General features: G+C 35.6%; 1 protein-coding gene across 2 annotated transcripts; it reads right to left on the bottom strand.

Moving 5' to 3' along the window:
• Nucleotides 1-13,685: 13,685 nt before the first annotated feature.
• LOC125664347 (phosphoenolpyruvate carboxykinase, cytosolic [GTP]-like) lies at nt 13,686-19,728 on the bottom strand. 2 transcript variants are annotated; one of them, XM_048897061.2, is made up of 9 exons: nt 19,046-19,728; nt 17,294-17,557; nt 16,782-17,170; nt 16,494-16,681; nt 16,132-16,345; nt 15,810-16,014; nt 15,527-15,630; nt 15,316-15,411; nt 13,686-15,209 (listed from the first exon to the last, which is right to left on the bottom strand). In XM_048897061.2, exons 1-9 carry the CDS (start codon nt 19,108-19,110, stop codon nt 14,752-14,754), a joined length of 1,983 nt encoding a protein of 660 aa, XP_048753018.2. In that variant the 5' UTR covers nt 19,111-19,728; the 3' UTR covers nt 13,686-14,751. The 2 variants fall into 2 exon arrangements, with proteins under 2 accessions (XP_048753018.2, XP_048753019.2); XM_048897062.2 differs by having other exon boundaries at nt 18,290-19,070.
• Between the last annotated feature and the right edge of the window lie 5,901 nt (nt 19,729-25,629).

Genomic DNA, 25,629 nt, shown 5'->3' with positions numbered 1-25,629 from the left:
GTCTATCATAATCATGAATATGAAAGGGAGTGTTAGTTTAAAACGCCAGATCTGGGGATAGACTTCATGTAATGACGTTTGATTTTCAGCTCAACATTTTTTCTGCGCACGGTTCAGCTGCTTTTCCACATTTTTGAAGTTTTATTTGTAATTGATCAGTAATTTCAACTCTCCAGAAGTATAGATGTCGGCCTTGCACATATTAGTATGATGCTCCTAGCTGTCAACGGCGTGCGGATTTATCGTGGCTACCGGTGTGAGACAAGGAACCACGTTCAGTTTGTTATGTTTCCGCTTTCAGACTATTCTACAGTCAGATATAGATAATCACATTTACCGTAGTTTGCCGAATACGCATCCCCTTTTGGGGTCTGTAAATTATGGAAATACCATTGTTCGTATGTACGATTGCATTTAACTTCACGAGAAATCTTTGTGGAAATAATGCAGGTTCCCCAAAAAGCATGCACAAGAATTTGTTTTCAGTGCAGCAAATTTGTTTTTAAGAAAACGGCTATCTTGTCCATATACACTCTACATAGCTGTATTTTCGGGAAAATAATGATAATTTCAGCAAAGCACGAGAGTTTGTAGCAATTAAGTTTTAACAGACTCGATATTTTCTTTGTTTAAAGTTCATATCAATTAAATAGCCGATGCGAACGTTCAATGTTTTTGTAAAATCACAGGCAATTGCATCGCTTGGGGTCGAATTTACCATATAAAGAGTCTTTATATAGTAAATTCGACCCCAAAGTGATGCAATTGCCTGTGTGTAAAATGACGTACCAAGGTGCGGTATAACGACGCCCCTCGGTAATTATAAACATATCAATAATCAAAGCCAGTAATTGGTATTAAATGAAGAATTCAAACACAACCCTCTGAAATTTCGCTGCATTTAAATGGGTAAGTTGTTTATTGCAAAAGGAAAGTTAAAACTCAGAAGTAATCGCATATTCCCAGACCCGTGAAAACGCGCAACATGCACAAATCTGACAACATGAAGTGACGAAGGACGTGTACACAAAACATGTGCTAGTCATGGTATCATACTATCATGGCAGTTTTAAAACTTTTAATTGGCGGTTTCATAATAATTAGTTTCAGGGTGTAAGATAATTTTAAAAAAACCAAACAATTTTACGCTTTTAGATAGGTAAACAACGCGGCGAAAAATTAAGTGCACATTGCATTGACTAAAACCAAATGAATCAAAAACCTTTAGTGGTATGTAGTATGTGTCCCTTCTCATAAAAAAAATAATAAAAAGTGCGTATTATATTTGGCTAAATACGAGTGTAAATTAATAAGCAGAATGCATTATTCCGATTGTAATTTTGTCTAGAATTATGGAAGCCCGATAATTTCATTGCAATAGTCGGTCTTTACGTTTTTCCGAAGTACGGAAACCCATTTAAACCATATTTCTAAATTCATGTGACTGTATATGAGATTATGTAAACAATTACTTATGCCCCTTTCAAAGAAGAAAGGGGGAGGGGGTGGATTGCTTTGCACTTGTCGGTCGGCAGACCACATGTTCGCTCAATATCTTGGAAACCATTCAATTAATCGTTATGATATTTCAAATGTTGGTTGCTTATGAGTAGAAGAGGACCACTATTGATTTTTAGGTCAAAAGGCGAAGAGACAGTCCACTCTGGACATAGGAATATACTGTCCGTTTAATATCTTCAGGACCCTTTGCCTGACAGACATTAAACTTGGTACACTGGTGAATCCTAATGAGTAGATGACCCCTATTGATTTTGAGGTCATCTGATTAAAAATCAAGGGTCAAACTGGACATCGTAATATATTGTCTCCTATATTTCAAGAATCAGTAGCTTCATTGACACCAAACTTGGTACACTGGTACATCCTATAGAGTAAATGACTCCTATTTATCTTAGGTCACATGGTCAAAGGCCAAGGGTCAGTCCATTCTGGACATAGGAAGATATTGTCCACTCAACATCTTGACTTAAATTGGTTTGGTACTATTATCAATTAAATGATGCATATGTAAAACCCTTTCCAATTCTGCACCACGTTGGGGTGGGGGGCATTGTAATGTTTGACAAACATTTCTTGTTTTCTTTATTGTTTTAATGGTAGCATTTTATGAGTAGTTGATGAATAAACTCTCAAAATATGCACTGAGAGTCAGTACAATAAAAACAGCGATGTTTCTCACAGATGTCAACAGCGTAGTCATTGTAACCTTGACTAAAATTTAAGCTCAAGGAATTGATTTGCTATACTTTTTTGTTGGATGGTATCTTCTTACAACCACTGTGGTGCTTATTTGAGGGTTTTCTGTAGTGATATAAAGTACTATATGACTATATAATGATTTGTACATCATGGATTGTTTAGCACAATCATCAGTTAGCAATGACTCTTAATATCCATGTTTGATATGTACATGTAATTTAAATAGCGTGGTCAAGACTTAGTCAAATTTAGTAACTTTAAATCCTGCTAAAAGAAGCGTGCATATGCGAACTCACACACACGATGTTCGTCATCCTTCATTACTACTACTTTGCTCCTTCAAGATTACCTATTCCTGTTGACAATGAAGTGTGAGTCGACTCTCAGGCCCTTCAGGCCTTTGATATTTTTATGGGGGGGGATTGTTTTTGTCTGTTTTACGTCTCTAAGAGAATTCTAACGTCACCAGCTGTACTAGTGAAAGATCACAAATTTGGATCTCTAGGGGTGGGTGGATGGGGGGTGTCCTTATATATATCGTGACAAGACCTCGGCGACGTGGGAACTCGGTTATTGTGGAACATCGATTATCAGTTTTAGATTTGTTACAACGAAAGTAAAAGGAGGCTGGAACCCACCAACTCTCGAACACGAGATAACTGGGTTTTTATCTTTGATACACATGCCAAGAAATCCTGTCCGGTCTGAATTCGTTGGCTTCAATAGGACCATATCACATGACATTAATAGTCTCTTAATTGCGGTCACTGATTTATAACGGTTTTTCTACACCGGAGATTTTGCTAGGAATTTCTTGGAATGACAGCTAGTTTTCCGCATTTTCCCCAGAGCTTTCTCAAATTCTCTTGCATAGTTGAATGTATGAACTTTGCGAAAAAAACACTTATATAAAGTTGAAAATTCTCGTTTTTAACGCAAAAATTGTACCCCTTTCTTGTCGTAAGAGGCGACTAAATTGGGCGATCCTTCGGATGAGACCGCAGAAACCGAGATGCCGTGTCACAGCAGGTGTGGCACGATAAAGATCCCTCCCTGCTCAAAGGCCATTAGCGCCGAACACATAGGCCTAAATTTCTGCGAGAAATAAAATAGAATGAGATAAAACTGATACGTGCACTACACTTTACGCTAGGAGAAACACGCACAGGACTTAGTGGCGAATCCAGGATTTCCGAAGGGGGGATATGAAAGTCAAGTATTAGCGAAAGTACTCAGCCAATTTGGGTGGCATATCTGAAGTTTTACTCACAATCTATAGCGAAAAAGGGAGGGGGTCGTAATACTTTGCATATTGCTCGAAATAATTTGTTGTTGAAATTTTAGCTATTGATTATTTTCATCCGTACGTACTTTTCAATAACGTGCGATTTCAATACCATTTCTATGGAGGCCGTGGTCGCCTTTATGCCGATTGCATGGTTGACTTGTTACATTTTATATATGATAAATTTCAAATTAACAATCATATTGTTAACAAACCACTATCTAGTGTAAGACAGATATCTTAAGTGTATGCGTCATTTGTTTTTACCTATTTAGTAGCATACAGGTATCGGATTAGTACATATAACTCTCTCTCTCTCTCTCTCTCTCTCTCTCTCTCTCTTGCACGCGTATTCAATATCTTAAGTAACCAGTACAAATTTGTATACATAGGATAGACTTACTTCAATCAGTCTCATTCATACTAGAGCAACATGTATAGACGTTGACTGTATGACAAGCGGGATGATTGCAGTTTCTCCATGGATCGTCAACTTCTCAAAAATTGTCAGACCGACAGGTGTTTATTGCGGAGGCCTCATCTCTAATTCCAAGGATTGTAAACTGGAGGTGTGGAACCTATATAGATAGAATTGTTATAAGACTCATTATACCGACACCAACCCTCACCATTATCAAATTACAACTCTCACCATTATCAAATGTACATGTAGCAACAATCCATATGAAAGGTGAAGATAACGAACAGTGATCAATCTAATAACTACTATAAGCAATACAAAATAGATAGCTGGGCAAACACGGACCCCTGGACACACCAGAGGTGGGATCAGGTGCCTAGGAGGAGTAAGCATCCCCTTTCGACCGGCCACCCCCGTCGTGAGCCCTATATCCTTATAAGGATAACGGAATTATCCGCAGTCAAAAATCAGTGTGCCAAGAACGGCCAACAACGGCCTAACAACGTCAGACAGCATTAGACCCAATCATAGGTTTTATTGGCAAACAATATCGTTGTAACGACCACAGAATTTGCGAAATGCTTACTTTAATTGAGACTGTTGAAACCCATGCACCATCAACTTGCTTGTTAGCAGATCGCCTCGATTTAAAAAACTGACCATGGCGCGCAGAACAAGCTCTTGCATATCGAATCAGTTGAGAGGTGTAAACACCATATCCAGGTGATAATGGAATATTGCTACATAAATATGGGAAGTTGACGATGGAGAAGCTAAAATCATCTCGTTTGTCTTAAAATTGAGTTGTTAATTTGCCGTTAATATCTACTTTCAATTGTAGTTGAGTTGTCAGTTAGCCGTTAATGTCTACTTTCAATAAAATATCTAAGTATGAAGCAGAAGTGGACGACTCTGTGGTGTCTTTTATTCCGAGCTCACAGGGATATATCGAATCGACATATGAATAAAAGTTAATATTGTTGACAGACAAAACATCGTCGATATATTTAAATGTCGAATTGAAGGCCACAGCAAGAGATTTTCTCTTCTCGCGTAGCTTTTGAATAAATTCTGCTTCATATGAATATAAAAACAGGTCAGCTAACAAAGGAGCACAATTCGTGCCTATGGAAATTCCAATAGACTGTTGGAAGACCTGATCACCAAAGACCACGAACATATTGTCAACAAGGAACTCTAGCATATTTTTTATTTTTAAATTACTTCAGAGTACTTGAGTGTGGAATCAGAGTGACGTTTACAAAGTATGTTTTGGATGACTGATCACTAGATATGAATATTTCCGTTTTCCATTTTTATTGAAGAAGCAACTGTCTATGATGTCAAAGAGTCTAGTCTTTAATTTATCGTGAGGAGTGGTCGTGAAAAGTGTGGAAAATGATATTGATTTTGGAGAAGTTTTGCGATTTCAAGTTTACTAAAAGTTCTTTAGAAATTTTTAGAATCCACATTTAATTAACACCACTTCTGGTAGATGTAGTCACACAATACGTTTGAAGTTTCTCCTTCACAACTGTTAATATTATCGTGAGGAGCAAAGATACGGGCCTGGTAGAGCACTTACTAGATCCAGCAATGTATGTTTGTAAGGGGTCTGAGAACCAGGACAAACTAAAGAGTTATCTTTCTTTTATTACCTTGTAATGATATGTCATTTCAGATGTTGCTTAACTTAATATTTGATCTTTTCCATGCGGATTATATGATGTTCTCTTTGTATTATAAATATTTCATTTAGATTGTGTTTTTTCCCCATTGTACACGTTTTCCATTTGTATTGTGTATTTTCCATTTGTATTGTGTATTTTCCATTTGTATTGTAAATTGTTCATTTGTATTGTGTATTTTCCACTTGTATTGTGTATTTTCCATTTGTATTGTGTATTTTCCATTTGTATTGTAAATTGTTCATCTGTATGATGTGTACATTTTTTCTATATTGTGTAATATTTCAGTTTTTGACTTGCTTTGAAGGATTTCATTGATTGAGTTGTAGTGTGTCACGCTAATTTTCTCCTTGCTATATGTAACACGTAATACATGTAATATGAAATATCAATTTTCAACTAACCCCCCCCCCCCCCGTATAATTTATGTAATGCTTTATGTGCATAATATTGTATTGTAAGTTAAAATCGGGTCAACATTCCCATTATTAGATAATATATACATACTTTGTCAGATTGTAATGGATTGCAGGGGAGTGGGGGTGGGGTGAGAAACCCCTGTGATTTTTTTATTATATTTTTAAGACGTATAAACTAGTATTGGTAGTGATATTTTGTACGGAGAAGAAAAGACAATATCATATTACATGCTAATGGCAAACTTTTTAAAGAACAATTTCGACCTGTCATGAAAACCACCTATCTATAAGTTAAAATCTGAAGTTTTGTACACATTAGAAGGCTTTGTTTATCAGCAAATTCATTTAAATTTAAAAATAAAGATTGAAAAGGGTCGATATCTAGGTAATCCTATGTCTCAGTGCTTCAGGAATGAAATTGCAGATCGACCAGTTTCGTTTTCTTCTCAAATGTGGTGCATTTCAAAATGAAAAAAGTACATTAACATCATGCATTCAAGAGAAAATTGTACTAAGTATGATAAACTAAATGGTTTCTTTATGAGTTGTTTAGTTCATATAATTTGGTTAATGGGGACGAGGATATCCTGCATGAGTTATGTGTATTTATAAAATCGAGAAAATCACACAACATACATGCACTGTAGTTTTGATCTTTGTAAATATACCTAGACAAATAAAAATGTTGTTCATCCCAGATGTACCGGGTTTTATATTTACATCTATATGTATTTGTTTTTATTTCACATGTACCGGGTTTTATATTTACATCTATATGTATTTGTTTTTATCTCAGATGTACCGGAGTATTATATTTACATCTATATGTATTTGTTTTTATCTTAGATGTACCGGGTTTAATATTTACACCTATATGTATTTGTTTTTATCTCAGATGTACAGGAGTTTTATATTTACATCTACATGTATTTGTTTTTATCTCACATGTACCGGGATTTAATATTTACATCTATATGTATTTGTTTTTATCTCACATGTACCGGGTTTTATATTTACATCTATATGTATTTGTTTTTATCTCACATGTACCGGGTTTTATATTTACATCTATATGTATTTGTTTTTATCTCAGATGTACCGGAGTATTATATTTACATCTATAGGTATTTGTTTTTATCTTAGATGTACCGGGTTTAATATTTACACCTATATGTATTTGTTTTTATCTCAGATGTACAGGAGTTTTATATTTACATCTACATGTATTTGTTTTTATCTCACATGTACCGGGATTTAATATTTACATCTATATGTATTTGTTTTTATCTCACATGTACCGGGTTTTATATTTACATCTATATGTATTTGTTTTTATCTCAGATGTACAGGAGTTTTATATTTACATCTATATGTATTTGTTTTTATCTCAGATGTACCGGAGTATTATATTTACATCTATATGTATTTGTTTTTATCTTAGATGTACCGGGTTTAATATTTACACCTATATGTATTTGTTTTTATCTCAGATGTACCGGAGTTTTATATTTACATCTACATGTATTTGTTTTTATCTCACATGTACCGGGGTTTAATATTTACATCTATATGTATTTGTTTTCCTTCAAATTGAATGGATAATGCAGACACGTAGAATCGTGGAGGGCTTTTTCTTGTGAGGGGGGGGGGGGCAATCTGAGGGATTGATTATTGTCTTAAATCTTAAATCGTGGGGGAGGGGGAGGGGGTGGGGGATTCGTCTTTCGTCTATGGCTTCAACTCATCAAATCAAGCTTATATTTTTACTACAAATAAAAAGTGAGAAATTTGGAGGGGGTCACCCATTACATCTTACTTTGCTTGGGAAAATACCCAACTTTACTTGTAGAAATAACGAAACCATGTCCTATTCTATCGCAGGTTCTTGGTGACTTCAACACGTGGATGAGTTAATCAAAATAAACACTCCTGTGTTCTGCTCACGAGGACGATATTTGTTATATCATCAATTTCCTTATAATGAAATCCGGGGTGTATATATATATATATATATATATATATATATATATATATAGATAGATAGATAGATAGGTACCGTAAATCTGGATATTTTTGTGTCGATTTATTTTTGCGAATCTGAGTAAAAAGCCTATACATGTATATTTATTTTTGTGTTTCTTATTTTTGCGAATTTATGCAAAAACATTAATGAAAACGTGTGAAACATTATTTTTGAGAAAAATATTTTTGCGAATCCAACTGACTCGCAAAATTGCTAAAAATTAATCGACAGCAAAAATAACCAGATTTACGGTAGGTAGATCGATAGGTAGGTAGATGGATAGATAGAGGGAGAGATAGATAGATATATAGATAGACATGTAGAAAGATAGACAGATAGATAGGTAGGTAGGTGGTAGGTAGATAGATAGATAGAGAGAGAGAGAGGTAGATAGATAGATCGATAGATAGATAGATAGATACATGTAGATAGATAGATAGATAGACAGATAGAACGATAGATAGATCGATAGATAGATAGATAGATACATGTAGATAGATAGATAGATAGACAGACAGATAGGTAGGTAGGTAGGTAGATAGAGACAGATGTTTAGATCGAGAGATAGCTATAGACAGATAGAGATAGAGATAACATATAGATGGATACAAGATATTCCATTATCACCTGTATATGGTGTTTATATCTCTCAACTGATTCGATATGAGCTTGTTCTGCGTATAGTCATTTTGTAAATCGAGGTAAGCTACTGACAAACAAGTTGATGGTACAGAGGTTTCTACAGTCTCGATTGAAGTAAGCATTTCGCAAATTCTATGGTCGTTATAACGATCTAGTTCGTCAATGCAACCTATCATTGGGTCAAATGCTGTCTGACATATTTCATACTGATAGTTAGGCCGTTCTTGGCACACTGATTTTGACTACGGATAACTCCGTTTACCTGATCAGGATATAGGGCTTGCGGCGGGTGTGACCGGTCGACAGGGGATGCTTAACCCCCCTGGGCACCTGATCCCACCTCTGGGCAGTTTGACTCTGAATCTTTTAACTCAAAATCAACATTATGAGTACATAGAACTTTTTTTAAAAAAAATTTCCAATCAAGGGGCAGCATGAACATATATATAAATACTGTACATATACATATACAAGTAAAGAAAGAAGTGATTACATAACACATAGTTACATGCAAATAGAGTGTCATATATTGTTCAAAATAAATTTTCCAGTTATATTTAGAATAGATGGCTCATTAGAACATAATATCTAAATGAATTTTTGTTCATCATTGAGTTTAGTAAACTTTTAACTGTTTTTTCTATAGCACCACAAAAAGATTTTCTTTCATCAACAAACTTCACATTTGATCAAAAAATGAATCATCACCGAATGAACCGGAGTTGCATTTGTTACATATTCGTGCATTCCTAGTAATACCAGAATATCTACCAACTTCAACCATTAATGTATGAGCTGATATCCGTAACTTACAATTTAAATAGATCTTCTAATATCAAAATTTTTAATTTTATAAAGATAATTCTCAAAATCAAAAAACTCATTAAGTTTGAAATAAGTTCACAGTTTCCCATCAATTAATTTATTTCGATTATTGTACCAGGTTTCAATGTGTTTATCACAGAGTAATTTCTTTACAATTTTCTTAAATCTATACTGACTAAAATCTCTTAACGGATATCCAATTTTAACATATTCTAAAGCTTTTTCTACTAGTGAGTACCATGTCAGTTTGTTGTTGAAATGTAAAGATTTTCTACATAGATAAACATCCTTTAGTAGTTTGAATTCATTTAGGTTTTCAAGCCTGTACCAATAACAAATGATTGATTTCAAAATATCATAATGTAGAGGGAATCTCCCCAATTCTGATCACCCCATATTTCAGAATTATATAATGAAATTGTTTTCATTGTGTGGTCAAAGAGATGAATACTTGTTTTAATTCCTGATGCTAAACATAAAAAAAAATAAATCTTTTTTCAAATTATAAAATTCTTTGAGGGCTGTGTTATATAGTTCAGATTTAGCGGTACTAAAACTGCCAGATGCGGAAAAAAGGTACCCAAATTTTTAACAATAAGGTGTACATTCAATGTGTTTATTCTGAAATGTAAAAATTTTCACTCCAGTATTCTTCCAGCCTTGCTAAAGACAATAACTTTTGTTTTCTTAACATTAAGATTCAAACACCAATCATTACACTACAGGGTATGTTTCTGAAATATTTATTCTCTGTTGTAAACCCTCTGCTGATGTTGACATTATTACTATATCGTCTGCATACATTAAACAATTTAAATTTTCATTTTGAAGTGATACAATACCTATACATTTTTCGAGATATAATGGAAAATCATTGATGAAGATTTTGAACAGAGAGGGACTTAAATTGTCCCCCTGTCTTACACCAAGGTTAATCAAAAATGGATCAGTAAGACTATCTCCGATTCTAACACACGCTTTAGAATTCCTGTACATATCCTTGATAATGTTGCAAAAATAACTGCCAATATTCAACAGTTTCAAACCAGTGTGTATTACACTATCAAAAGCCTTACGAAAGTCAATGAAACATGTATAAAGCCTAGCTTCTTTGATATTACAATATTCATCTATCAAGGTTTTTAAGATAAAGACATGATCAGCAGTTTGTACATGTTTTGTAAATCCTATTTGGGAATGTTGAATTAAATTAGTATTCCGTAAGCACAAATCTAATCTGTTATAAGTATATAGCATTGAATAATTTACCAATGCAGCTTGTTATAGTTATGCCTCTATAGTTTCCTGGGTCATTGGCGTCCTCGACTGTATAAATTGGAGAGATATAGCGATCAGACCATATCTTTGGGTAAACCCATTTTCAAAACAGGTATTGAATAGCTTTCTCAGACATGGGATGAAGTAATTTTGACTACATTTTCTAAAGTATTTCATTTGAAATTAGATCGGACCCAACTGCTTTACCTAACTTAAGGTTCGAAAGTGCATTTATTATTTCTTTAATTTCAAAATCAAGTTCATCAAAATATCATGGCTTTCCTTTCTTTTCCCTGTAGAATATGTTCTAGCTCATTAAGTCTATTCTGAAATGTGTTATCAGTATTAGAGAGCAAGTTTCTAAAATGGTTGACCCAAGTCTCAGAATCAATTTGTGAACACATGTATCTACTCTTTAGGAAAAACTATTATAAAATGTTTGATGTTTGTCAACAAAGGGTTCTTAAGAAAAACTATTATAAAATGTTTGATGTTTGTTAAGCAAAGGGTTCTTAAGAAAAACTATTATAAAATGTTTGATGTTTGTCAACAAAGGGTTCTTAAGATAAACTATTATAAAATGTTTGATGTTTGTCAAGCAAAGGGTTCTTAAGATAGTGAGCAGACAGGACTTGTTTTACTGACCAATCAACCGACCACAATATCAACCAACAGGTGCAAACCAATATGTCTTTATAGACATCGAAACTACTGACTGTTGTAATGTTTGTGATAATGTATTATTTTGAAGTGTTTTTAAACTTAAAATAATCTAAAATTAAGTATTGATATACCAATTAAATACTTGTAAATAATAATACAAATTTTTTACTTATATAAAATACATGTACATATTACTAACCAGCACTGCATGTTTCTATTACTGAAGTATAACCAGAGTTATCTTTCTTTAGAATAAGAGTTGTCTTTAGTGTTTTATTCATTCAAGACAAGTATAGGCAGAGGACTATTTTAGAGGTCAGTAGTCTTTGATTGGTCACTGTAAGTATTCCTGGAATTTTATTGGAAGGTCTTGAAGGTCAAAGTTCTTGAGAGTTTTATTCTGTAAATTTAAATCACTTTGAAGTTAGCAGTCAGAGAGATTGCCAGTGCTACATAATTGCCATTATTTAAGAATTGAAGGAAATCGGACAATCTATTGAAGACCTTGAAAGTAAGTTCTTTCTTTAATAATTTCCATTAACAATTCTAGAGTATGAATGGAAGTATGAAAATGATGAGTTATAGTTATACAAGAGAGTAGTGATCAAATATAAATGTATCAATAGTAAATTACACTGATATAGAATTAATGCTATGTATCGGTAGATATGATAATATCAGCCTTGATGTAAGACATTATTATATATGTTTACAAAAGTGAATGTGTGTATTACTATATACAGGTCTGATGTGTTGTAAATACACCATGGACATGGTTCCAATTCTTTCTTTTGCCTGAATCCACAATTCGGTAACTATTGTAATTATTGCTTATGATATTGTATATTAGCATTGTATATATATTCATAATTGAGATTTATTATATTCAATCTATTTTGCTGGAGTAAAATAGAAGTTATTCTATTACATACTGCAGATTAATTCAATGTGATGAAATTATTTTATTACCTATGATAAATGTAAGTTATCTAGATTTTATCATAACAATGTGATAATTTATTTATGTTGATACTGTAATTGATATGTTGTTATATGTTTTGTAGGGTGTATATATATATATTATATTCATCTTCAAGATCACAAATATAGAACCTAACGAAAAAATCAACTGTGTTGTGTCTGCATTAAATACCACACGGTTACATGTTTGCAATAATGGAGTAGAAACTATACTACATGTTTTTATTATGTGTGGAAAAATACTCTCTCCTATATACAGAAGAATCTGCAATAGATTAAATCAGAGTAGTAAAGTAGGATACTTTATTGTATAGTAAACAATTAATATTTTCTTGCTTTCAACATTGTATGGAATGTTACGTCATATAAAATTAAAATATTGTATTGAAAGGTGTTTACGGTATTACAATTCTAAAGTTTGAAAATCACTGCCAAACTTTTGTTCATAGTCTCTTGTTTTGCTTTTGAATAAGAATTAAGTCCTTTAAGGAGGTACTCTACATCGTCATGATGGCCGTCTTCCTTTTAAGACATGGATGATAATATAAATATCAGCAATATTTGTCTTTTCGTTTGAGAAAAAAAAACATTGCCTAGCTGAGTAGGTTAGTATGTCGACTGCTGAACTGTAGATTGGGGTTAGAGTCCAGTAGTGGTTTTAAATTTTTTTTTCCAGATTGTTTTCTACTAAAACTGCATGTTTTGTCTAAATAAAGTACACATGAAAGCTTTCAATTTCAAAATATTGTCCATTTTTCATTCATACCAAATTTCTCTGGTGTAGCATACCTCCTTAAATCAGGGACAGCTACCCTATTTTCTATTTACATCTAGATTGAGGTCCGTTTTGTATTTTCTATTTATATCTAGATGTAGGTCAGTTTTGTATTTTCTGTTTACATCTACATGTAGGTCAGTTTTGTATTTTCTGTTTATATCTACATGTAGGTCAGTTTCGTATTTCCTGCATGTTGCTAGTCCCCCTACCTCCCCTGTTTTGGTTGGGTCTTTGTATATTCCGGTGAAGAATTCACAACATACACAAGACACATCCCCTTGACACTAAAGAATTAAACATCCGCAGGATATATTCCCTCAATACTAGATGATCAGAAATTTCAGTTCTCTAAACCATGCAGAAATATTTCCCCAACATAATATCATACATAAATCCATAATTTTCATGTCTCTCCCAACACCCGGTGCTCTGATAAGCTAATCACAAAAGACAACACATTACTTCATTCTTTAAAAAATTGTATTTCCTTTAAAATGTAGTCCCTCTCTTGGGCAAAGTAAATCTGCCAGTCAAAATATTGCTAAAACAAGATTAAGATCTGTTTGACAAGAAATATGCATACATATTATGTCACAGGCAGTGAAATATTGTAACAATAATGATTTCCTTATCTTGCATCCCGTGTATTAATGCAACTTGCAAATTATTTCAACATAATGGCAATGAATTTATCACAGTCGTACAATTAATTCTATGTGCATACTTATATATATCATTACAAAGCACAGCTTTACAGTCTCTGGTTGTATGGACATTCTTGTAAATGATTGTAGGAATGATTTAAAAGAATGAGTTATTATCATGATTATGAAGATGTTTGAATATAGAACCTATGAAATAACCTGGCATCAGACTTACTATACAGTCACTCATTTGCCATCAGACTTACTACAGTCAAACCTCGTTATCTCAAAACTCGATAGGGCAGAGAAAAATTCCCGAGATATCTGAAGGTTCGCGATATCAGGGTTAAAATACATAAAGAAAATGTAGTTGGGACTTCCAACTCACTTCAACATATCCATGACATTTGAGATATCGATGTTCGAGATACTAAAGTTTAACTGTACCTGTCTATGAGAACTGACATCATGCACAACCAGCTGAGAAACTGATACCTGAGATCAATATTGGAAAGGTCGTAGACATTACATAGAAAATGATGACACCGCTACACTTCATTGCACCTAGTACGTATCATTATCCCCCTTGCTGAACATTAAACACACACATTTACATTCTGTAAAAATCTTCATTAAAATCACAATATACATGTACCAGAAAAAAACCCACCATACATGCGTAAAATATGATGATGGTTCGTTATGCCATAAAAGCAATTAAAATCCCCTCTAAAATAAAAAATAAATGACTAAAATCTATTTTCCTTACACAGTAAGTAAATATATTAAATGCATTCATCACATAATGTCACTTATAAAAATGTTGTGAATTAGACCATGTGCCCAACAGTCCTCTTATTAGAGTAACGGAAGGGACTGTTTATTCACATGGTGTTGACGCGGGCTTCCAGGCCCCTTAGCTCCTTCATGATCTCCGGAGGTAGATCCTCATGAACCTGTTCGTCAAAGTATTTGCCAATGTCCCTAACTTCCTGCTGCCAATACTCTTTTGGAATACTGAACAAGGCATCCATGTCCACATCATCCTTCAGTCCATCCAGATTCAAGGATCCCTTTTTGGGAAGATTTCCGATGGCAGACGGTACAACACAGTCCTCGCCATTGACGCGTCTGAAGATCCAGTCCAAGACACGGGAGTTCTCCCCAAAACCGGGCCATATAAATTTGCCATTTTTGTCCTTTCTGAACCAGTTGACATGGTAAATCTTTGGCAATTCTACGTTTTCTTTCTCTTGAAAACTTAACCAGTGTTTTAAGTAGTGCCCAAAGTTGTAGCCAAAGAATGGACGCATTGCAAAAGGATCGTGCATAATCACTTTCCCTGAAAAGAGCAAAGAAGTAATTAGTTTCCTGTGATGGAACACATTTCAGTGTAACAGAATAGAAGGGAAGCTTCAATCTTTTAGGATGACAGTAGCATAGTTCACCTGTATGCTCCGCTGCTGCCGTCGCTTCTGACCTCATAGAGGCCCCAATATACACTCCATGCTGCCAGTTAAAGGCTTCGTAGACCAGTGGAACTCCTACAATAATACACACATACCAATAGAATCAGACACTACACATTAGACAACCCCAGCACATTAACATCACCAAGGAAAAAGATGAGTCTTAATCAAATGCGCTAAGTAAACCTACCTTCAGGTCGACGTCCACCAAAAATGATGGCTTCAATCGGAACTCCTTCTGGGTCCTGCCACTTCTCATCCATAATAGGACACTGTGCAGCTGGTGTGCAAAATCTGTTAACAGAAAAAATTCAATATTGATCACAGACTGCACGGTAAACAAAACAATAAACTAATCAAAAAGTCTATAAATCTGCCAAATGTTGCGAGTCGATAGAGCTTTTTTTATTTAAACATTCAGTGACCAAAATCAGAATTGATTTATCTATGATTTAATTCATGAATGTTCTTACCTCGAGTTAGGGTGGGCTGCCTGTTTGCCCTGCTCAGGATGCCAGTCCTCCACGCCTAACCAAGACTTGATTTTTGTAGATCGGGGGAGTTCTCCCTCCAATCCCTCCCAATATACACCGCCATCCGATGTCTCTGCCACATTGGTGAAGATGGTGTTTTTGGAAATGGTATCCATAGCCATTGGATTGGTCTTCACCGAGGTTCCTGGAAAAAGTAAAAAAAATCAAGTTAGTGATGCTTATAACACTACCTTTCCTTTGAATTTTATCATCCAAACAAAATTTACAATGGCGAATAACTCTTCCATCCTTGTTTCCTCACCTGGAGCCACTCCAAAGAATCCAGCTTCGGGGTTAATGGCTCGGAGTTTTCCATCCTTATCGAACCTCATCCAGGCTATGTCGTCTCCCACGCAGGTTATCTTGTACTCAGGAAGGGCAGACTTCATCATAGCCAAATTCGTTTTCCCACAAGCACTTGGGAAAGCCGCTGCAAAGTATTTTTTCTCTCCCTCAGAATTCTCAATTCCTAAGATCTACAATGAGACACCCATCATAAGGTAAAAACCTGTATGCAGTTTGAATCGAGGTGTGCAAGAAATAAAAAATATCCTCTTCACTGGCGGTTAGATTATCTAACTTACCAACATGCGCTCTGTTAGAAAGGTTTAAATTCCAACTTACCAACATATGCTCTGCTAGCCAGCCCTCTCTTTTCCCCAGGATTGATCCCAGTCGGAGGGCAAAACACTTCTTTCCCAGCAGTGAATTTCCTCCATAGCCACTACCATAGGAACAGATTTCATTCCTCTCAGGCAAGTGGGCAATGATGGTGTCCTTGGGATTGCAAGGCCAATTACTGTTCAAAGGTTCTGAAAGAAAATGCACACATCATAAATAATTTTATTGATCATTTAGACTATTGTCATTGTTTTAATTTTCATGTTGTATTATTACAGAAGATGTAAAAACCTTTAACAGGTAGCGGTGTTCCCACGGAGTGTAGACACTTGACAAAGTCTCCGTTTCCCATCGTCTTCAGGACCTTTGAACCAACTCTCGTCATGATTCTCATGCTCGCTGCGACATACGCCGAGTCTGTGAGCTCAATGCCAATCTTGGAAAGCGCCGATCCCACTGGTCCCATGCTAAATGGGATCACAAACATAGTCCTGCCTTTCATACAACCCGGGAATCTCATGTTCAGTTCAGAGTCCAGATCATCGGGGGACATCCAGTTTCCCAGAGTTCCCACTGTTCCGTTCTTTACGACTGGGATGGTATCCCTCATGTTCTCCGTGGAGATAAATGTCCGGCTCTCCACCCTGGCTACATCTTTAGGATCTGTTCTGGCCAACCAACTGAGAAGATACAAAGATCATAAATAACCTAATGGATTGAACAGTGATAGGAAACTGGAAAAGTTAAATGACAAAATTCTCAGTGAGCAAATCAAGTCACGATTCTAAGTTCCGTCTTCTCACCAGTTGTCCATCTTTGGGAGAGGTCTGATCATGCCGTCCCTCTGTAAGATATACAGGAGCATCTGGTTCTCGCGGTCTGAGCCATCACAGATGTGGATGGTGTCCGGCTGACACAGTTTCACATTGTCCTCCACATAATGCTGAACTTTCTTTGGCAGATCACTCCACCTACCATACAAAACTTGCGAAGCGATGCTCTGATAGGGTCGAACGAAGCTACCATTACCCAGGGCTTCTTGAGCGATCCGACCAGCAAAGCTGGGCCTGCAAAATATCAAAATGAAGGTCTTTATCATCTGGATAAAAAGTTTTGAACGGGTCCATTTCTATCATCATCTATCCCTTTCTTGGGGAGGGGTGTCTTTCGTCCTTTTGCTGTGACACACTTCTGGGATTTGATCACGCACAGCCTAGCAGTCCAGCAAAGTATGCCATGACCTACTCTAATGATAAGTTTGTCTCACATCACAGACTTATCGTTTTGACATCAAAACCTACTTATCCGGAATTCGGAGAAATTATCGGCTAATTTAAGATTGTCTCCGTTAGTTCTAGATCTAGATAGATTACCCTCTAATTCTATAAATTATTTCTTTCTTTCAATTTCTACTGTTCTACAGCGTAATAAATGACAATACTATCCCAAAAAGAAACAATCGAACAGCCGTTCGATGCACAACGCCTGTCACCGTGGGAAGATGACGTCGGCAGCGATCAGCTGTTTAGGTCGCGTGGGCAGTGGCACGAATTCATCAAATCGGCATTAATAAGTTACATTACTCTAGTTAAGCCAATATTGTAATTTGTATCTTACTTTGTAAAATATGAGAAATCATCCTGTTAATAGAAAAATCCCATTTTAACGAAATTCTGCTACCGACGAAGTACGTATCCTGTACAAAAATATTGCATAAATTTAGATTATTTTAAAAATTGAAATACGCCAAAGTGCACAGCAATTCTAGGGGGGAAAACCCCCCGATCATATAGGCCTACCTGAAATGGCCGCACTGTCTAATTATTTTTGTGAACGCATACATGATCAAGAAATCTTCTAAAATCCCGTCAAATAAAGTCCATCACACATCAAACCCTTTCTCTACCGGCGCAGTAAATGACAATGCTGACCCGATATCGGAACTTTCATATGATTCACCTTGCGGATGAATACTTAAATTTCCAAATTCATGAATGACTGCACAGGATGATAAAATTTGTCACGTAGTAGTCATTCGTCTACTTTTGCTGCTATGTTGAAAGAATACTACAGTAAATAGCACATGCTCGATCATTATATAGCGAGACTACTTTTTCAAAACTAGTCACACCATACTAGAAGGCGTTTTCTAACGAAGCATTCTGATTGGTCGATCAGGACAACGCCTTCGTAGCTTCGGGAACAAACAGGACACTATCGAAAAATATCGATTTTTATCTTTTTTCCTAAAGTAGATAAAAAGTTATAGTTGTATGATCATTTTCATACATTATCAGTTTACAGATATCCACTGATATCACATAGAGTTTCATTTCAAATAGTTTACTAATCTTAGCATGAACATCGGGAGATGTTGTTTTCGTCGAAGTAAACATGTTCCATATTTCTCCAAAATATGACTTTACGATGAATTTGCACACAGAATAAACCATTTTTACACAGTGACAAGTTTATAAGTGTAGTCAACATAGAAATACGATAGAATAATTACAAATTAAAAAAAGGGAAAAATTGTAAAAATCAGAAAAACTTACCCATCAGCGTTCTTCAGTTTTCCCTCCATGGACAATCTCTTGGTGTTTATGTCTAACGAACCCATCTTCAGATATACCAAATAATAAATATATTTTTTAAACAGCAATTATCACACAAATTCATTTGCTGAACTCTAGATTTCATCTACACTCAACAACCAATATGAAAAAAGATGACGAAACCTGGGTACTATTTATACTAGTGATCGGGCTGGCGAATTAGCCATGCGCAGTGACGTTTTGATTACGGTATGCAGTCAACTATGAGATCTGCGTCTTGAATCTACTGGATAAATCTCAACCGCTCTCAATGGAACATAGGTGAATGACCAGCTCGGGAACCGAGGCTGATTGTGAATTAGGACTCGAGGATTTACCAAATCTCGAAAATTTTCAATGTGTATCAAACATTTAAAAATAAATAAATCTGTATATCATATTATTCTTGAACTGAACGATAGAATAGCCGACCTAGCTGCTGGTGTGGGATTAATTTAACAGATTTACGTAAACTTTTTATACGCCATTATTTCACACCCAGGTGTACTTTTTTCACTGAATATGCAACGATAGTGTTTTTTAAATTGAGCATGTAAAGTCATTTGTTCAGTGCAATATTAGATGAAATTCTGACCAGTTTTGATGAATTAAACGCTGAGCGGCAGTAAAACTACATAACTCCAATGAATGTATTGTTGTACATGTGTTTCTCTCTCTCTCTCTCTCTCTCTCTCTCTCTCTCTCTCTCTCTCTCTCATGGATATTTTCACAATGTTTTCTTTAAAATAGGGTGGTGGTGGTTCGGGAAGATTGTCAGCAGTGAAAATGCTAGATTGATTACGTTAACAGATGCAACTCAAGAGAGAGGCCAATTCAGTTTGACAAAGGGAATCATAATGGCGGCGTACATGTACCTCGGAACTCAACATTTTCCGATTCCAGCTTGTCTAATTAGTGAACCTAGACTTACACATTGGAAAATTAAATTTAGATACAGTAAAGGTTAGGTGGATGTAAAGCTGAGACCAGGACGTGTGTGCACGCTTTGTGTTATATTTATAGGCCTATACATATAGATGATTGAGTTCATTAATTAATAACAAAATGCTCGCTCTCCCACACCGGATCGGGAAAATTCATCTTTATTTGATATGAGATTTTCCACTCAGCAATGGAGATGTATAAATTTTGTCCGAATACTTGTAACAACTTCACATTTAAAAATCAATCCGTTTTTGCTTTTTACAACACATACAGACATGCATAATAAGAAATTTGGTTAGTTTACGGGCGTATATTGAGTTTTTGTGTCCTTAATTACTCGAGTACATAATTAACATAAGTTGTGAGACAATTACTATTAATCATATACATGTTTTGGGAGAAATAAACAAAAGTTACTATACTGCGGCTTAAACCAGCTGAGTGTACGTGATGCAAGGTTTCGTCAACAAAAAACAATGTCAAGGTTACTCTGGGGGTGTGCGAGAACAACGCAGTTTGATTGGATGATAGGGACAACGCCAAATAACAGACCACGTTGCTTGTTTGCGAAATAGTAAACAACTCAATAATTACATACTGGGGTCAAAGTACAGCGCAAAAATAGTTCTGGTGGTATTTATAAGGTGTTGAAATTTTGTATACTGAAAAAAAAAAAAAAATGTCAGAAAAAAAAGTGCCACGAACAGTAATGTTCTGATGATTATTCTCAATCAATAACTGGTTTTCCGACATTGATCTACATAATTGATCGCTGTATGGATGTGCACAGGAGCTCCATCTCGGCTTTAAATAGTTCATTTGCGTGAGCATGCGAGAATAAGACATTCATGGTTGACTGTAGATGTGTTTAAATATCAGTTTTTGTCAGCTTAACAAAGGTTGAAAATATACTATTTTTCCAAAATGCGCCCTTTCACTCTTCAATATCGACTATCATACTAGGAAGTTATGTTAAATTTCGTCAAGTTTGTCCTTTTTCAGACTTTACTTGAGATGTATTTAAATATCTCTAACTAGCATCTAGATTTGCCAGCTTGACAAAGGTTGAATACGGATTAATTATCGACCCAATACACCCTTTTACCCCTTTAACGACCAACATACGAGGAAGTTATGTTAGATTTTGTCAAGTTATAGCCATATATCTTAGTTAGGGACATACATAGAACGAATAAAACGTTTTTTGACATCTTGGTGTAAATCATACTAATTTGATAGTCTAGATATTACAAAAAATCAAACCATTGAAAGTACAACGGTCCGGAAAGTCAAAATATATATATTCTCAAACAGAGAAAGTCTTATTTCTTGAATTCACAATTTCCCCACTATATATAGCAATTAATGAAATGATAAAACCATTTCACTCTTCTTCAGACACGATCAAGAACTTTCCAGTACAACGATCGACATATATATTTTTTATCTGCCAAACAATTCCCCATTGGTGCGCAGAAACCACCGGAGTAGTGCTGTGTGTCCCAGTATTTGACAACAGAAATCTCATTGACTCGATAAACTCTCACAAGTGTGTTTTCTTTGTATGTCAGTTTGTGTTGGAGGTGTTCCAGCGTTTGGAATGTAATTTCAGCGTACAACGCATAAAACAAGTGGCGAGGGCGGTGTGACGTAAGGAAGGAATACAATCTGCCCCAATGTCGCCAGTACATTGTAGATTGCATGCATTTTGTAAATTTAAACTTCCTTATTAAATATTTTTAAATCGAGGCAAGCTACTGACAAATAAGTGAATGTTACAGGAGTTTCAACAGTCTCGTTTGAAGTCAACATTTCGCAAATTTTGTGGTCGTTGTAATGATCTGGTTAGCGGCTGCAGGCTGTCACTGGGTAGAATGCTGTATGACGTGTTTTATATCAGTTGCTGGGCTGTTCTTCACATACTGATTGACTACAGATTACTCAGATATTGGGCTCATGGCGGGTGTGACCGGTCAACTGGGAATGTGTACTCCTCCTAGGCAACTGAACACACCTCTGGTGTGTCCAGAGATCCGTGTTTAACCTACTCTTAATTTTGTATTCTTTATGAGATTGGTCACTGTTCGTTACCACTTTTCATTATTAAGAAGGGGTATTACGAACAGAAGGGTGCAAATATCTAGATTGACTTAGATTTTGATCTCTAGAATATGAAACTGTGATAGGAAAATAGTTTAAAAGGATATAATACGCTCAAATGCCATATACAGTATCAACAATTTGGAAGTTGTATATCATTTGAGATAGTGCTCAGCGTTTCTCTAACGGAGTTCGAACACACTACTCGCTCTTGGTTATGGACGTGATTTTATCTGCGACTTCGAATGAGCGCACGTCCTTGAACATTTTAAAAAGACGTTGTTTTCGCCCGAAAAAATTCTTGAAGGAACGTAAAATTTCTCTTTTAAAAAAAATGATCTCCCCCCCCCCCCCCCCCCCATGCGATGAGAAAGCACACGCTTTTGATATCTAATGTGCTGGGAAAACACATGCGTTCGATATTTTTTTTGGTGCTAAGAAAACATGACTTTGATATGGAGAACTCAGATATTTGAAGATATCTTTATCATTTGAAGATATCATCAATTTAACTGAGGCGTCTAGCAATTCAATTAAGGATATTGTCAAATAATGATTGACATTTTCAATGCTGAAGTACTGAGCACATTAATTGAAATATTGATAGCATTAATTATTTTGCTAAATTCATGCGCGCTAAATACTTGCTTTTAGCATGCTTAGAAAGAGATGCTCAATTTAGCTTCTGTTCTATTTGTGTATACTCTCCTGTGTGATGTTTGTTTATATCATACTTCTGTTGTCGTTGCTGATGAATCGGTTGACTCAGAGCTTGAAGTGTTGCTCTCTTCAACTGAATTGATATCAACAATTGGATGATTAGAGATATCTTCAATTCCTCATAATCACAATGGAATTAAATGATCTCTTTAATTGAGTTCTTGCTCTCGATGAGCTCATGGATTCCATTTACTAAAACGTTGCAACTGATCCGCCCCTGCTTCGATCAAACGGCTCCAAATTAAAAGTTTGCGAGCAATAATTCCACCACATTGATGCGCGAATTCTTGAACTCAATAACTGATTAGATGTGTGCATCAACTGAATTAGTTGGTGCAATAATTAAATTAATGTTATCTTCATATAATTAATTATATTTTCATTCATTTGAGTTTATGTTAATTTGGCGCACAAAACCTTGATACTCAACATGCTGGGAAAACCTTTGAGATATATCCAAATCGTGTAAAACCTGGAAAACGTAAAATGAAAATTCGGACAAGTCTATCGCTTATACCTTGATTTAAAACAGGCATCTGCAAAACTAATGAAAATGTAACGGAACAAGAAAGTAAATGTATTGCGATTCGATATATCTCAGTTGGGTTTGATTACGTGGAGACCACAATACAAAGGTTATGCAATTTGAGTATCTATTAAAACACTACAGATGTTTTCGCCCGAGATGCCTAATATAATGTTTAGCGTCGTGTTAACATAGTATTGGGGTACACATTTTAATGCAGCGATATTAATCAAAAGACATGTTATAAAATACTACTACATACATACTAGTTGTTGAGAATCTAATTCCATACAGTGATAATGAATTAGAAATGAGGTCAATACAAAGTAATATAAGTTATTAATGTTGCAGTATGATATGTTTGCTTGACATCCCTTCCAGAATTTCTCACTCATATGGAGATGTCACTAGTTGTAGATTTAGACCTATGGTTGTGACGCAGAGCCGTAACAGTGAGCAGTCTTTAACTTGTCAACACACGATGCGACCTACATTTTTAAGGTTATATCCTAATGTCCCCCCCCGGGGGGGGGGGGGGGGGGGCTTTCTATTTAGTCTTACGTCTTGGGTTTGATGCGACCAAGACGCGAGCGGGGCTAGAATTCACAACCTTTCAGTCCCGAGGAGAACGCTGTAACCACTGTCCTACCGAGACCGATAGAATGATAAAGAGGGAAAGGTGAAGATAATGAACAGTGATCAATTTCATAACTCTTATATGGAATACAAAATTGAGGTTGGGCAAACACGGACTCCTAGACACACCAGAGGTGGGACCAGGTGGCTTGGAGGAGTAAGCATATCCTGTCGACCGGTCACACCCGCCGTGAGCCCTGTATCTTGGTAATCCATAGTCAAAATCAGTGCGTCAAGAACGGACTAACAATCGGTATGAAACACGTCAGACGGCATATGACCCGATGACAGGTTGTATTGGCAAACTAGATCATTATAACGACTATAGAATTTGCTGATTTTAAAGAAGACTGTTGAAACCCCTGTAACATCAACTTGTTTGTCAGTAGCCTGCCCCGATTTATAAACTGATCATACACAGAACAAGCTCTTGCATATCAAATCAGTTGAGAGATATAAACACCATATGCAGGTGATAATGGAATATTGCTACATAGATATGGGAAGTTAACGATGGAGAAGCTGAAATCACCACGTTTGTCATAAAGTTGTTTTGTTAGTTTGCCATTAATATTTATTTTCAATAACATATCCAAGGACGAAGCAGATGTTGAGGACTGTGGTGTCTTTTGAGTTCACAGGGTGAATTAAAATTAAAATGTTTATTGTTAATAGATAAAATGTCATGGAAAATCTAAATGTCAAGTTGAAGGCCACAGCAAGAGATTTTTTTCTTCTCATTCAGATAGCGTTTGAATAAACACTGCTTCATAAGAATATAAAAACAGGTCAGCTAACAAAGGAGCACCATTCACACCCATGGAAATTCCAACAGACTGGAAATTCCAACAGACTGTTGTAAGACCTGATCACCAAAGACTATGAAGATATTGTCAATGAGGAACTCCAGCATATTTTTTTTATTTCACTTCAGAGTACTTGTGCATGATGAATGTAATGAATATAATTGTTATGTGAAATATCCAGTAATCGAACAGAAAATTGAAAAAGAAACCTAATATGACAAAATTCCATTGAAATTGACATCTGAGGTCAATATTTAAAGTGATCAATGCAATGTTTGCGATGAATGATATTCACTTACATAAACCTGGGCATGGTTTTTATTTTTCAGATTATGGAGTCTTTTCTTTCACAATTTTAATCACAGGATACACATGTAATTATCAAAGAGTGATTAACTTAGTGAAGTGTTAATGAAGTGAAATTACAAACGGTGTTCATCAATGCAGAAAACGTGTACAATGCTGTGGAGGTTACCTTCTTATCTGACACAGCTTTTAAATACTTGTCTATTCAACTGTCTCAAAAGCAAGATAAACCCACAACTGATCTATAAAGTTGTAAATTAGGGTTATTCAGTACATAAAGCTGATTTTGATGTTAATCCTCTACACTACCGTGACATCAGTTCCATAAGCTTGGCATTCTAATCTACAATCACAAGGACAACTGACTGAGCCACAATCGGCCCTGGTGATGAGTCAATGGTCTGCTGACCAGATGACACTACAGAAATATAAGGAACTAGCCGCTTATCTGGGAGTGAAACCAGATTGTATAACTCCGGAGCAAAGTCCAAGGCTAACACCAGTCA

Source organism: Ostrea edulis, chromosome 1 (genome assembly GCF_947568905.1).
Source record: "Ostrea edulis chromosome 1, xbOstEdul1.1, whole genome shotgun sequence".
Lineage (NCBI taxonomy): Eukaryota > Metazoa > Mollusca > Bivalvia > Ostreida > Ostreidae > Ostrea > Ostrea edulis.
Note: the sequence above shows the minus strand (reverse complement) of the source record. Positions and strands in the feature narration are given on the sequence as shown.

Bases quoted from the DNA above. Each gene is read 5' to 3' on its own strand.
- LOC125664347 (XM_048897061.2), bottom strand. From the start codon at position 19,110: ATGGGTTCGTTAGACATAAACACCAAGAGATTGTCCATGGAGGGAAAA. The intron at 17,171-17,293 runs GTGAGAAGACGG...GTATCTTCTCAG, and splicing joins CTCCCAAAGATGGACAACTG to TTGGTTGGCCAGAACAGATC. The intron at 16,015-16,131 runs GTGAGGAAACAA...TACTTTTTCCAG, and splicing joins ATTCTTTGGAGTGGCTCCAG to GAACCTCGGTGAAGACCAAT.